Raw genomic sequence first — 15,009 nt, 5'->3', positions numbered from 1 at the left:
TTGCTCAGCCTGCTTTCTTATAGAACCTTGCACCATCAGCCCAGGGATGGCCCCACCCACAATGGGCTGGGCCCTCCTCCTTCAATCACTAATTGGAAAGACGCCCTACAGCTAGTTCTTCTGGGGGAGACATTCTCTCATTTGAGGGTCCATCCATCCAGTGACTCTAGTTTGGGTCAAGTTGACATAAAAGGAGCCAGGACAGCCACTGAAGTTTAGTAAATACTTCCCAGCCTCTACTGGAACACAGCTTCCTCTCACCGTGGGAGGCTGGGTGGACCTGTCCCTGGGCAAGCGAAATGAGGCAGTGTTGTGAGCACCTACCCTCCTCCTGCTGTCTTGCCTGGTGTCTCCCTGAAATGCTGACCCTGCAGAGCTGGCAGCTGGGCCCGGCAGGCAGAGTCATCCCAGGGACAGCATCCCCTGCACTCATTCTTGCTGGCTCAGCGCTTTCTCCTGCACACTTCTGCCGCTGTTTCCGGCTGGTGGGATCCCAGGGGGACCCGACTTCCCCACCCCCTGAGTTGTTCCAGACAGAGCTCGAGACATCCTGAGGCTGAGTAAAAATGCCAGCAGCAGACAGGCAGAAGGGGTCTTGATGCCCTGCGTTCTGCTCACCCACCCCCTGCGGCTGGAGTGGGGGAGAAACGCTTTGCTTCTGCGGCGGGGTGAGGGGAGGAGGGGTTGTCTAGGCAGAGTGGGCAGATGAATCATGCTCTGGCCTGCACTGGTTATGGGCTAAAACGAGGACTTTTCCAAGTCTGTGGAATCTTTTTGTTTGAGCTGGAAGGGAATATGGTTCATGGGATCCAGTTACCTCATCGACTGCAGGCGAGCAGAGGAAGCTGCCCAGGAGTTAGGGACACGTTCCGTCTCCAGGCTTTCCCAGGGTCCTCACTGTGGGCAGGTCTGGAGGAAGGTGAACCAGCGGGTGATCTCTCTCAGAAAGGGACATCTAGAATGAGTATGATGATGTAGTGACCAGACCTGTGTCACCTTAGCTGTGGCTACTGGGAGCCGGTCTGGAAGGTGGTATTTATGTGAGATCCTTCTGAAGGGCAGTAGCCTTGGGGAGCTCGAGGCAACAGCGTTCCTGAACTGGGAACGGTAGGTACAAAGATTCTGAGGTAGGAACGAACTGGGAGAGGCAAGCCCAATGTCCCAAGCAAGCTGCTGGGGGGAGGGGGAGCTGCTTCATGAAAGGCTGAAGTACACTGTTCCCCATTCCTCCCTCACAGTGTGGTAAGGAACCACCCGATGGAGGAATGAGCATTTAATAAGCGCCTGCAGTATACTTTGTGCTGGGCACTTTCCACCTGACCTCACACAGTGCTGCCAACTATCCAAACTGAGCAAGCAAATGGAGTCCCTTGTGGATCACACACAGCACAGGCCCAGCTCTGTCCCTGGGGATCCTTAGCTTAGCTAGCTAGATCAAACACCAGCTCACTGTCTGCCACTCGGCTCCCCTGAAAACTGGGGACACTTGGAAGGGGACTCAGAGCCCAGGACTGTCCAAGCCAGAAATACCAGGAAGCTGAGCTGGGCTGTCTGCAGCCTTTGGGGGTTGAAGTGGGTGAGCACTCCCCTAATGGGGAGCACTCTCTGGGGACCCTTGTGTTGTGGGAAAGAGAGCAGGGTCCTCGAGCTGAAGGACCAGTGGGACAGGGCGAGATGCTCTCACTGAGCCCTTTGCCCCTAGACAGCAAGATTGGGGATGCCTGGGATGCCGGCGGCTTAGTCATCAGTGTCTTATCACCGCCTCCGAGTGCAAACTAGAACTCTCCCTGGGAAAAGGAGTCCTTGAGGCCAACAGTGTGAAGAGGGTTAGGTCCTGATGCAGGACAACATGGAGGAACATCAGGCCTAAAGCAGGTCATGGAGACTTGGATTGGTGACACCATGCTTGTCTCTCCTCTCTTTCAACTCTGAATTCTTACCTCATTTCTACAGGAGTCATCTCAGGTGAACACCCCGCTCATGGCATCCATTGGAGAGACAGCTCTCTGCAGGAGCAGGGTCTGTAAGAATGGTGGCGTTGACAATAGTGGTGGTGGTTAAGATGAGATTGTGTTGATATTGATAACAGTGAAGGCTAAGGTGATGACGGTGAAGATGATGATGATGGTGTGATGTCAGATGGTGATGATGATGGCATTGGTGGTGATGGGGATTGCCATGGTTAGTTTTTGTTTGTTTGTTTCTTGCCAATTTGACACAAGCTACAGTTATCTGAGAAGAGGGAACCACAATTGAGAAAACGTCTCTGTTAGATTGGCCTGTAGGGTATGATGGCCTACACCTTATTGCCAGCACTCAGGAGGCAGAGGCAGGGAGAGGTAGAAGGGCAGAGAGGCGAAGGGATCTCTGTGAGTTCGAGGCGAGCCTGATCTAAACAGCAAATTCCAGGATAGCAAGGGCTACACATGCTACCCTATCTCAAACACACACACACACACACACACACACACACACACACACACACACACACACACAGCAACAACAACGAAAACCCAAAAAACTAAGCCAAACCAAACCAATCCAAAACAACAACAAAACCTGGTCTGTAGGACATTTTCTTAATTGGTAATGGATATGGGAAGGCCCTGCCCACTGTGGGTGGTGCCATCTCTGGGCTAGTGGTCCTGGGTTCTATAAGAAAGCAGGCTGATAGCTGGGTATGGTGGCAAACACCTTTAATCCCAGCACTTGGAGGCAGAGGCAGGAAGATCTCTGTGAGTTCAAGGTCAGCCTGGTCTACATAGTTGTTGTGGGATACTTGTACACTGTGTGAAAATATATTGCTGTAATAAAAAGCTGAACGGCTAATAGCTAGACAGGAACATACAGGTGGGACTTTAAAGCAGAAAGAACTCTGGGAAGAAGAAAAGGGGAGTTGCCAGTCAGATGCCAAGGAAGCAAGATGGACAATATAGAGATGAGGTAACAAGCCACGTGAAAGAACGTAGATGAAAAAATATGGGTTAGTTTAAGCTGTAAGAACTAGTTAGGAGGGGCTGGAGAGATGGCTCAAAGATTAAGAGCACTGGCTGCTCTTCCAGGAGTCCTGAGTTCGATTCCCAGCAACCACATGGTGGCTCACAACCATCTACATTTCAATTTGGTGCCCTCTTCTGGCATGTAGGAAGAACAGTGTATATGTAATAAATAAATCTTTTTTTTTTTTTTGGTTTTTCGAGACAGGGTTTTCTCTGTGGCTTTGGAGGCTGTCCTGGAACTCGCTTGGTAGTCCAGGCTGGTCTCGAACTTACAGAGATCCGCCTGCCTCTGCCTCCCAAGTGCTGGGATTAAAGGCGTGCGCCACCAACGCCCGGCAATAAATAAATCTTAAAAAAAAAAAAAGAACTAGTTAGGAGCCGGGCGGTGGTGGCACATGCCTTTAATCCCAGCACTCAGTGTTGGCATTTTGGACGGGTCAGGTCGGACAGGTATTCTGGCACTCGGGAGTCAACACAGCTCAGGTGGAAAGGTATCTTGGAGCTCGGGAGCCAAGGACTACCACAGACCACACAGTAAGTTTAGCTGCTTACAGCCTTGCCTCAGGGAAAGGCTTCCCAGTGTATCAGCTCTGCTCCGGCAGGACAGGGTCTTCCAGCTGGGGATGTTTGTCCAGTGTAGCAGTTTTGCTCCGCAGGAGGTTTCCTGGGCTCTACTCTCGGGAAAGTGGAGAGCCCAGTGTAACAACACTCTGCCAAGGGAAGGTTTCCCCGGCAAAAGTGTTACAGCCCTGCTAGCTCTGCTCTGCCCAGGGTCACCTCTGCTCCATCACCGCAAAAGATGATCTTCACCCAAAGCTCATTGAAGGGGTTTATTGGAAGAATCCAGGAGAGTGGCTGCCCTCTGTCAGAGTGGCAGAGGACAGCCAGGTAGCGCGAACAGCCACAAGCTGAACAGACGCAGGGTTTATATAGGGCTTCTAGGTGGGGATTGGTCAGATTTTAATGCTGAGCTCAGATTGGCTAGAGCTCCTGCTCAAGGATTGGTTAGTTTTCTGCACAGGGTTTGGGTCAGATTTGGCTCTGGTTTCAGGGCCAAAGTGTGTTTCTTTCTCTGGTCCTTTTTTGCCTTTTGCCTTTTGGCTCCAATTTTAGGGCCAGGGTGCATTTCTTTCACTGACTCTGATTCCAGGGACAAAGTGTGTTTCTTTGGCACTGGTTTCAGGGTCAGGGTGTATTTCTTTGGTTCTGGTTGCAGGGCCAAAGTGTGTTCCTTTGGCTCTGCTCAGGGTGTGTTTCTTTGACTAGTCCCTTTTCCCTACACTCGGGAGGCAGAGGCAGGCAGATCTCTGTGAGTTTGAGACCAGTCTGGTCTACCGAGTGAGTTCCTGGACAGGCTCCAAAGCCACAGAGAAACCCTGTCTTGAAAAACAAACAAACAAACAAACAAAAAACAAAAACCCAAAAACCAAAAAAAACAAAAAAGCCAAAAAACTAGTTAGGAACAAGCCTAAGCTAATTAATGTCTCCATGTTGTTATTTTGGGGCTGGCGGTCCCAAGGAAAAAGAACATAGTGAGTTCCTACCCTGACTGACCTCAGTGACTGACTGTGATCTGGAGGTGGAAGCTGAATTAACCCTTCCCTCCCCAAGTTGCTTTTGGTCATGGTGTTTATCACGGCAATAAAAATGCTGACTAAGACAGAGGATGATGATGGTGATGGTAGTGGTGGCAGCTGTGTTAGCGTTTGGTCTGCCCTAACAAAGAACCACAGACTATGTGGCTTTCACAATTGAACCTTGTAGCTGGAATTCCTTTCCAGCCTGGTCCTGCAGCCCTAGAGGTGGGAAAGCCCACCATCCAGGTTCCCTCGAGTGCACACAGCCATGTTGTCTTCACCTGGCCTTTGAGTGTAGAGAGAGACCCCTTCTGATAAGTCCATCGCTCCTCTTGGATCAGGCTCACCTTTGCACGACTAGTAAACCGTAATTGCCACACCAGACTCTCTCCAGACAGTCACTATGGAGGTTTTGAGGGAACGCAATCTGCTGTCCAGCACGAGGATACCAGCCAGCCAGGGTGGTGTTGACGGTGCTGGCAGTGGCTGTGACAGCGGTGGCTATGGCCTCGGTGGTGGCACCTAATACCAGTGCTGGCTAGATGCCCAGTGTTGTGGGATTAACCCTCACAACAATCTTGAAGTTTAGGAGCCAGTATAGCTAGTCCCAGTCTCCCAGGGAGGGACAAGACGCTCAGTGAGGTTAAGCATATGGTTACATATCTGTTGTGGACAGATCATGGCATAGTTACGATCAGAACCCAGGCCTTTGGATTTTCTTCCGAAGTTGTTCCTAAAGTCCATGGGCCTGTGGAGCTGAGGGCTGTAGGGCATGCTGTACTAGGGCAGGGTGTGGTCCAGCCCATTTTCCCCACTCAGGCTGCCTGTGACCTGTTAGCCTGAGGCCATGGGGCAGCATGAAAGGGTACAGAAACCACTCTGCACCGGAGTATTGAGGTTTCTCCTCCCCTTGGGGGCTCTTGGGAGTTAGGTTTCTGTGAAGCGAGGCCAGGGGTGGAGGTGACTAAGACGACTTTCTAAAGACAGCTGGGCGGTGGTGAGGGTGGTTATTCAGCCCCGTGGCAGGCTGACTGCGGTGGAGCAAATTTGCCTGTCAAGCCTTGTGTGACAGGAGCTACTGGTGTGCTGCTGCATGGATGTCACCAGGAGGATCTGTGTAGTGCTGTGTAGTAAGGGGCACTGTGTAGTAAGGGGTACTGCGTAGTACTCTGGATTACTGTGCACTACCTCATAATATTCTGGAGCACTGTGAAGTAAAGTACTGTGTGGTATTCTGGAGTACTGTGTAGTATGGGGTACTAGGTAGTATTCTGGAGTACTGTGTAGTATGGGGTACTAGGTAGTATTCTGGAGTGCTGTGAAGTACTGTGTAGTAAGGAGTACTGCGTAGCTCCAGGCTAACTACACCAAGGCTGGAAACATTGAGATCATACTATTATAAAAGAGTGGTATGGTTGATGGCTGTCATGGTAACAGTTCCTCTAAGCAGCAGCAATAATGATGATGGCAATGTTCATGGTGACTACGGTAACAGCCAAGGTCTTGCCTGTGCTGACTCCTGACTGGAGGGGTCGTCACTTCACTGTTTTCTTTGTCTTTTAAGTCCCTGGCACTTCAGATTTCTCTATACCGAGCTCCTAGCTCCAGCCATACAGTGGTAATCCCCTGGGCGATGGGAGTCACGAACAATGGCTAGTACTTCGTGTGTGTGTGTGTGTGTGTGTGTGTGTGTGTGTGTGTGTGTGTGGTGAGGCCTCTGGTGTCCTCAGAGCTAAAGCGATCTGTCAGGAAGGACAGGGCAGGAAGTCAGGAAGTGCAGGCTCTGGGTAGCTCACAGGCCAGATGCTGCTGAGGTATTTATAAGTGCAGCTTCCTGCTGGGCAGTGGTGGCGCACGCCTTTAATCCCAGCACTCGGGAGGCAGAGGCAGGCGGATCTCTGTGAGTTCGAGGCCAGCCTGGTCTACAAGAGCTAGTTCCAGGACAGCCTCCAAAGCCACAGAGAAACCCTGTCTCGAAAACCCAACCCCCCCCCCCCAAAAAAAAGTGCAGCTTCCTCAGAGGCTGCCAGGAAAAGCCAGGGCAAAATCAGGAGGCTTCAGTGACTTACCTTGTCGTCCAAGACCCATCATGTGATCCATCCATGTGGTTCATGACTAAAATCACACACCTGGGAGGCCGAGGCAGGAGGATTTTTGAGGCAAAAACAAACTAAAAACCAAAACCCAAACCCCACCAAATAGCATACATTGCATGGAAGAGCTACTTCAGGGTTCAGAGATCCCCAAGGAGACTTAGGCTCAGTGATGGGTACATGGGGGCCCAAAGTCCATCTGCCTGCAGAGGGTGGCTTTCCAGCAAGGGTTAGAAGTTGGGCCTGTTTGGGCTGCACCCACTCCCATTCTCAGGGTTAGGCTGTGGAATTCAGATGTCAACTGGAACACAAATAGGGGTGGGGCCCTGTGCCACTGCCACGACCAAGGACTGAATTACACAGCACAGCACGCCCCGCAGGACAATCTGACACGGCCCCACCCAGGTTCTAATTTGAGATTCTGATGGACTCTGGCCTGTGGTCTCTTCCAGACTGTGGAGGGAGTGGCCTTTGAAGTTCTGAGCCCTTCACCAGAACACAGACTATTTTAAAATAAAGGATGATTTCAGTCAGCCTGCATATGCCTGCACAACAAAGCCGCCATCAGAAAGTTAGCTTTTGATGTGCACAGTGGTAGTTAGTGTTCCAGTGTCTTAGTGGAAAATAGGGCCTTTCACTAGGCTATACCCCTGGGTAGCTCAAGGCAGGGTGGCTGCTTTCCTGAGTCAGACTGTGTTTGGAGACACGGTCTGAGTAGCCCAGGCTACCTTCTAGCTTTTAATCTTCTTGCTCAGCCCATTGAGTGCTGGGTTTACGGGCAGGTGCCACCATGACCATCGAGATGCCCGTTTCAAAGAAACTGAAGGCTAGTGCAGTACGCATACTATTCGTGAAACACGAGAAGGGCACACTCACTGGCAGAGAGCCCAGTTTCCTCACTCTGGGGTAGCTCACTGGTCACCACACAAAGCCTGTGAGGCCTCTGGAAGGCTAGCAGAACTGTCTGCCAGAATGAAGCTGTTGCCTGGGCCTAGACAACATTTAAGCTCACCCTGAGGCTCTTCTGCTTGGCCCACAGAACTAGGCAGCACCTCCGCCAGCTTCTTGGGTTAATTTCTGACTTCTATAGACCAGTGGAATTACTGCAGGGACCCTTGAAACTGTTGTGAATTGATCACTTCCCAAAGAGCAGTGAGGAGCAACAGACATCTGTCTCCTCTCCCCTTTCAAGAGCACCCAAGTGGCTGAGCACTGGTGTGCTGTTACCCATCTCAGCCAGGCCTTGGGGAACCCCAAGGGGTTTTGGGCAGACTAGGGGGTGAGTGAAGGATTCAAGAAGCAGGTTCACTGGAGAAAACCATCGTCTTACATTCTTTTATTATAATATATATATATGCAGATCTGTTAAATATACAGTAATAAATTCTATCAAATAACTACAACAAGGCATTCTGCTGGCAACCTCCCCCCACAGGGTTAGGCAAAACTTGCTGTCACTCTTCAAAGGCCACCAAAGCTTAAGACTTCGGTGCTGACTTCAGCTCTCAGGACACAACATAAATCAGAAGAGACGTTAACTGCACTAAGGACACGAGTGAGCCGAAAGGAACAGAGCACTAGGCGTAATCAAACAGTGTATTTGCCTGCACTAGGACCACAATGGCAATGGTGAAGAGTGCATCTCGCAGCATTGATGTGGTGCAGGGTGGCAGGAGGCAGCTGCTGTGGCCACTGGAGCTTCTCCAGGGCTCACTGCTTCTCTGGCTCTCCCTTCTTGGGTTCCTGTTTCAGTTTGTAATCGGCCAGGGCGGCCTTGATGGCATCTTCAGCTAGCACTGGAAGGCATGGAAGGGTAGATGGCTTCAGTTTCCAGACACTGGAGAGGTTGTCTTTATGATTTTACACACTTACATACATCTTTTTATATTCATGTAGTTTTATTTATTTAGTTATTTTTTTGTTTTTCGAGACAGGGTTTCTCTGTATCTTTGGAGGCTGTCCTGGAACTCGCTCTGTAGACCAGGCTGGCCTCAAACTCAGAGATCCACCTGCCTCTGCCTCCCGAGTGCTGGGATTAAAGGCGTGCGCCACCAACGCCCAGCTTCGTGTAGTTTTATAAATAGGTATTTGGAGTATGTATGCATGTGTCGGTACATGTATGTGAGTGGGTGCCGTGCTCATGTGGAGGTCAGATGACAATTTTGGGGAGTGGGTTTCCTTCTCCTCCATGTGGGCTTAGGGGCTCTAACTCAGGCTTGGTGACAAGCTTTACCCCTGGGCTGTCTCCCTGGCCTGGGAGGCGGTCTTAAGGAAGAGAATCTTTTTAGGCTGGAAGGTGCTAGAACTGGGAAGGTCCAAGAGGGTCCTAGCTGGGCACACAGACTGGGATGGTCATGCCTTCCTGGCTGGGATAGTGAGGGGATTTCCAGAAAGTGCCTGTCACCTGGCAGGGACACAACCAAGATCAGGTCCCAGAGTGTGGACCAATGGTCACAGGTGCTGGCAGAGCTGTCTTAAGCCAAGAACTCTTGACGGCACAGTCTGCACACCTCCCCTGCAGTCCCACACCGGAAGGCTTGTACTGAGGGTGGATACCGAGAGTGAGGCTACGGGGAGTAGAGGCTGAGAGCTGAGGGCCGCAGAAAGCTAATGACCCACACAGACGAGCTACTGCCTTGGCCCCTGGAAGTCTAAAGGCTGAGGCTTCCCACAACTGGCAAACTGTAAAGTGTAGTGTGATCTCAGGGGTGTTCTGAGGACGATGTTAGGGTGTCCCACTCAAAGGGCGTCCTGAAGAGGGTGCACCAGTTCTCCCCACTGATGCACCTGGAACTGACTGTGAGCGAACCTGACAGCATGTTACAGTGACATCCTCATTACTGCTTTCTGGAACACGGGGAGTAGACAGAAGGCCTCAGATTTGAGGGCAGGTTCTGAGTGAGGCGCATGGCCTCTTAGGGCAGTGCAGCAAGTGTTACACAATGGCCTCACCCAAGAAAATGCACGGTGAATAGGGCGGTGGAGAAAGCAGTCTCCTGCCCAGCCTGTCCACCAGTGTGGTGGGAACGGCAGATCTTGAACAAAGATCCGGGCTCACCTCTGGCCCTCCTACCGCCTTTCCCCAAGCCTCACTTCCTCATCTCTGAGGGGACAATGCTGCCAGCTGGGGTGTTTCTGGGCGCTTAGTGTGGCTCCAGGACACAGGCCTCCTAGCCTGACTTCCTGGAGCTCTGGGCCCCGAGACCACAGGCTCCAATCTCCCAAGGTTACCATGGCAGATGTTCTCTGGGGTCACAGGGTGGGCTCCTAACAGGGAGTTATGACTACCAAGCATCTCAGCTCCTGAACTTGGGGCAGACTCACTGGAGCAGTGCAGTTTCACGGGCGGAAGGCAGAGCTCCTTGGCGATGTCTGTGTTTTTGATGGTCAAGGCTTCCTCCACCTGAGGTGCAAGGGAAAGCGGAAGTTTTAGCGAACCCTATCCTTCCGAGGGTCAGCAGTAAAAATTGAAGGTCAGAACACACCCCAGGATGGGCTGTCGAGTAGCTCCTGTTTGGGACTTCAAAACAACTACTGGGCAGGACTGCCACTGCGTACCAAGGGGTCTCTAGGGAGACACACATACTCGTGCTGCCTGGCTGGGTAAGCAAGAACAAGACCCCTGCCACTGAAGGCAGGTATTACCTAGGCTGCCTCTGCCGGGATGATGGTGGCAGGGGACATGGCCTGTGCATTAAGGAAAGCCAGTTTCCCCCAGACAGGAGACCTCAAGATTAGAGAGAGGCTTCCTACTTTCTGATCATAGCTCAGAGCCCTCTAAATGCCAGGTCCTTGCAGCATAGCAGTGCCCAGTCTCACTTCCCCTTCCCCAAGGCTAGTTCTTAACCAACTTCCTTTGAGCCATGTTCTTCCAGAACAAGCAGGCCTGGGCCTCCCTGAGCTCTGCAGCCCGAGTGCCTGAATCATTTAGAGCAGGGGGCACGAGGCTAGCAAATGGCTCCCTGGAGGGCTGGCTGGCAACATAAGCGTACTCCTCCATGACTCAGCTTCCTGAACTGGGTCCTGCGAGGGTGCAAAGGATGAACGCACTGCTTTAAAATGGGGTCTCATACAGGGCAGGGTGATGTTTAAATAAACTGCTACACAGCTGAGGAAGACCTCTGTGTTCTAATCCTGCCTCTTCCTCCTAAGAGCTGGGATTCCTGGCTGGTGTGACATGCGCCACCACACCCAGCTAGTGCCGGTGGTTCAGATGCAGCTGGATCTTAGCAGTCTCAGCTTAGCTGAGGGGAGAGCACGGTAGAGAAAAGGACGGAAAAGCCGTCACGGCCCTTTCCCAATTCCTTCCAGAGGTTCCTGGCTGGCCCCCTGGACCACTGCTCTCCTTTACTCAGCTCTCACCCTTGTGATTTTGACCTCTGAACCGTTCAACACAAGCTACTTCCACCAGTTTCTGAGAGTGCCTCTCTGGAATCCTACCCGAAACAGGAGACGGGAAGAAACAAGCAGTAACTATTACATGGCAACTCTCAGGAAACCTTAGGGAAAGCCCACGGTGGTTTCTTTTCAGTTCTGCTTGGTCAGAGGGACTGGTGATGACCCTTGTCTATTTAGCTGATAACCAAATACAGTAGTTAGCAAAAAACCTCAAGGAGCAAAATGGTTCACAACTCCCAATGTCAGGAATGTAACCAGTATTTAACTTTAGAAAAACAGCTTCAAGTCGGGCGTTGGTGGCACACACCTTTAAACCCAGCACTCGGGAGGCAGTGGCAGGTGGATCTCTGTGAGTTCGAGGCCAACCTGGTCTACAGAGCAAGTTCCAGGACAGCCTTCAAAGCAATACAGAGAAACCCTGACTTGAAAAAAGAAAAGAAAAAAACCCAAAAATAACCACCACCACCAACAAAAAAAACCAGCTTCATTAACAACCCCCCCCCCCCAGCAAGGTCTTGCTGCCTCTCCCAAGCTGGCTTTGAACTAACCATCTTCATCTTCCTGCTTTTTGCTTTGTGACTTATGATTAGACTCTTCCAGAGCCAGGGTCCCAGGGAATTCTGATTTAATTCTATAAATTTTGAAACACGTCTCATTATGCGCACAAGGCTGGCCTAGAATTCAGAGTTCCTTCTGCCTCTGCCTTCCGAGTGCTGGGATTAAATAATTCTATACAATCTGTGACCATTCTTACCGTCTTCCCCTTTACCCACTCCGTGGCTAGGGAGCTGGAGGCGATGGCAGAGCCGCAGCCAAATGTTTTAAATCTGGCATCCACAATCTTCCCCTTCTCATCCACCTGGATCTAGAAAAGAACCAGGAGCTTAGAGGCGATTCCTGAGCCTGACATCTAGAATGCAAGCACCTGGAACTTTCGGCCCTGCTTTGCTGCTCATGCCAGATGGCACAGCACTGATTACTAGGTTTTGTTTGAAAGAGCTCAGCCACTGACAGTGAAACTGGGGGTCCACACAGGTTCAGCTGGTAGAGAGAGAGAAGCAGGGGAATGATGCCCCTCACCCCACTTTGGTTGTTTTCAACCCTAGCCTGCTTTATTTGAATTCCTATTGCGGAGGTCTGCTGACAGATGCTGCCACTATCAGCCTCCTTAGGCACCGGGAGAGCCTGCAATCAAGGTCCCATTAATGTCTTGGACACCAACTATAATTAGTGGCTCCTTCCTACTGCTTACTCGGGTGACACACATTACCTCCCGCCCCTTCCTCTTCCTCTTCCTGGAGAGGTTTGGTTAGCACATTCCTTTCCTCACTGGTGAGTGCTAGCTCCTGTGGGTTCTTCAATTGGCCAGTAACGTTCACAAAGCCTTTCACTCACTGAAAAGCGGGGTCTACACTGACGCAGTGAAGAGGAAAATGAAGTCATCTGTTCTAGAACAAGACAAGTCTCTACCCTCACCATCCGGGACAGCCACTCATCCCGTCTCACAGGAACTGACAGACAAGGCGATATGCTCTGTGAGCAGATGGCGATCCTTTCCATGCAGCCAGTACCTGCAATTTCATGACGTCACCACATGCTGGCGCACCCACCAATCCGGTCCCGACGTTTTTGGATGTTTTGTCAAGGGACCCCACATTCCTAGGGTTCTCATAATGATCTACAACCTGAAACGACAGGTTAACAGACTTCACCATGGCTTCACCACCTCCCTGGAGCCAGCAATCCCAAGGGGACAGAGGTGGGAGGGCAGAGTGTGACGCAGACTCTTTCCATCTCCTTCCTGACGACCTTCATCTTGGAGATTCTGTCTGAGATGTTGGCAAGAAACTCAGGTCACATCTTAGTTTCATAGGGATTTCAACCACAACTTAATCGTGTGATTTACACAACGCCACCAGATTTGGGCTCAAACACCACTTGCGTTTTTTTTACCAAATAAAATACATTGTCGTAAGAGAATACGCATTTCAAAACGCCAAAAGTACAAAGGGCCTCAAATGGAAGTTTCAAGGTGACTGTTTCAGATGAGCCAAGGTCGTGGACTGTTTGTTGTTGTAAACATAAACACAGCGCCACCCTGGTGCAGGAGCGCCCCCTGGTGCCGTAAGGTTTCCAGCCCGCCCTAATTCCTGTGGCTACTGTCAACAAAATACCGTCCCCTTTGAGGGTTGGAGGCCTTGGCAAAAGCATGCAAGCAAGAACAAACAGCCACTACAGTCGGAGGAGACATGTTAAGGTTTAATAACCTCGATTTTTTTTTTTTTTGGCTACTTAGCAGGAGGCACCCTCAGTTGCAGATTCTGAGTCTGAGCCCAAAGGCCCAGCAACGCACATCTAATCGAATATCTAATCTGAAGTCTTGTCCGGCTGTGGCAGCCTTTGTTTTTCCGAGTGTCTTATGTCAAGGGGCCATCCTTAGAAGATAGGGGGTCACAAACTACCTACCCTTCTATACTTTGTGCTCCCTGAAAATACACAAACAAATAACCGAGAGACAAAAGTTTTACGTTGGTTAAGAGCTTGGTTCGCCTGGGGCCCATCAGCTCCCCAAATAACAACATGGCCGTAAGCGGTTTCCATTTTTTGGGCCCCACACAGGGGGGCTGCCGAGGACCCCTTGCGGATCTGGGGGGACGGGTTAGGCGAGGGCAGTGGCCTGGTGAGGATGCTGGTGCTGGACAGCGAGCTCAGACTCAAAAACGCGTGTGTGCGGTCCCCTGACCCCCGGCATGACATACCGGGACCCTCCCTTCTGGGCTGTCAGAGTCGGAACACTGCAAGTGGCGGCCGCGGCGGGGCTGCGGTTGCCGCGGGATCCTCGGTGGTGCTCATCCGGGCAACGGCTGCAGGTCGGGTCACTGCGCAGCGGGGTAGGCGAGCCGGGGAAGAGCTGCGGAGCGGACCGCCTCTCCCAGGGGCACCCGGTTGGCGCCGCTCGCCCGTCCCCTCGGTGGTTCGCGCACCCTCTCGCCCGCCCATACCTTTTTGTGATAGAGCCGGGCTGGGGCCGACAACTCCCGGGCGGGCAGGCGCGGGCTCCGGAGCAGCAGCGCGGAAGCCGCCCTCCTCAGACGGCCCGCTCCGACCGCCGCCATGTTGCCGGCTTGCACCTGCGTCGATCTCGGCGACGGCAAAGCAAGGGCGCGCTCTCCTGACGTCACCAGCGTCGCGCCCCGCCCCCGGAAGGGGCGTGGCGGGCGCGAAGCGGGAAGGTCTGAAGCGGGGCTACGCTGGGTGTTGGGGCTTGTTCGGGCGGTTGCAGGGGCGCAGGCGCTCAGGCTCGGGAGGGCTTGGGGTTCGAACTTGCTCGAATCCCTGTTACACTCTGTGTTCTGGCTACATGGCTCAGGGAGCGGGCTCTCTTTCCTAATTCAAGCACAGCCCTTTCATCTGGAGCAAATGCATATTGAGTGCACGCTAGGCGTCCCTACAGAACCTTGGAGGTCCCCGCGAAAGCAAAACGGACGATTCCTGCCTCGCTAACCTTGCTAGTGAAGGAGAAAGGCCGTCCGCATAGAAAAACACCAACGCTTTTCTACCCCAAGAACGAGAAGTGCAAGAAGGAAACACCGTGCCTCGACCTCCCCGTGTATAAAACATTCCGTTTTATGACAAGGCACGGCATCCCTAGCCAGTACTTACTGCAGATTACAGATAATATTGGCTATGAACCTATGAAGCCACAAAATTCACGGGGTTAACACCTAGGAGGACGCTTTATTCTTCGGGAGGTAGAATTTTCTCGTGAATGGTGCATCCGATCGCCGAGGAACCCGAGCCTTTTCTGCACCGGAGGCTCGGTTGCTGGGAAACAAGCACGCACTAGAGCAGGGCTGAGCGTTACAGGAGGCGTTCAGTCCCAAGGATGACTTTGACCTTCTCAAGATGGCGTCCCGACCTTAACTACAGACAGCACGCTCA

At 52.0% G+C, this 15,009-nt stretch overlaps 1 protein-coding gene across 1 annotated transcript; it reads right to left on the bottom strand.

The window, feature by feature from the left end:
- Positions 1-7,990: 7,990 nt before the first annotated feature.
- Iscu (iron-sulfur cluster assembly enzyme) lies at positions 7,991-14,228 on the bottom strand. The gene is made up of 5 exons (XM_005078928.4): positions 14,070-14,228; positions 12,639-12,752; positions 11,822-11,932; positions 9,994-10,072; positions 7,991-8,465 (listed from the first exon to the last, which is right to left on the bottom strand). The coding sequence occupies exons 1-5, from the start codon at positions 14,181-14,183 to the stop codon at positions 8,380-8,382; spliced, it is 504 nt and encodes a 167-aa protein (XP_005078985.1). The 5' UTR covers positions 14,184-14,228; the 3' UTR covers positions 7,991-8,379.
- Positions 14,229-15,009: the final 781 nt, after the last annotated feature.

The sequence above is a fragment of the Mesocricetus auratus genome, unplaced genomic scaffold, assembly GCF_017639785.1.
Source record: "Mesocricetus auratus isolate SY011 unplaced genomic scaffold, BCM_Maur_2.0 Super-Scaffold_100025, whole genome shotgun sequence".
Lineage (NCBI taxonomy): Eukaryota > Metazoa > Chordata > Mammalia > Rodentia > Cricetidae > Mesocricetus > Mesocricetus auratus.
The sequence above is the reverse complement of the archived record's forward strand: the minus strand, read 5'-3'. Positions and strand labels throughout refer to the sequence as shown.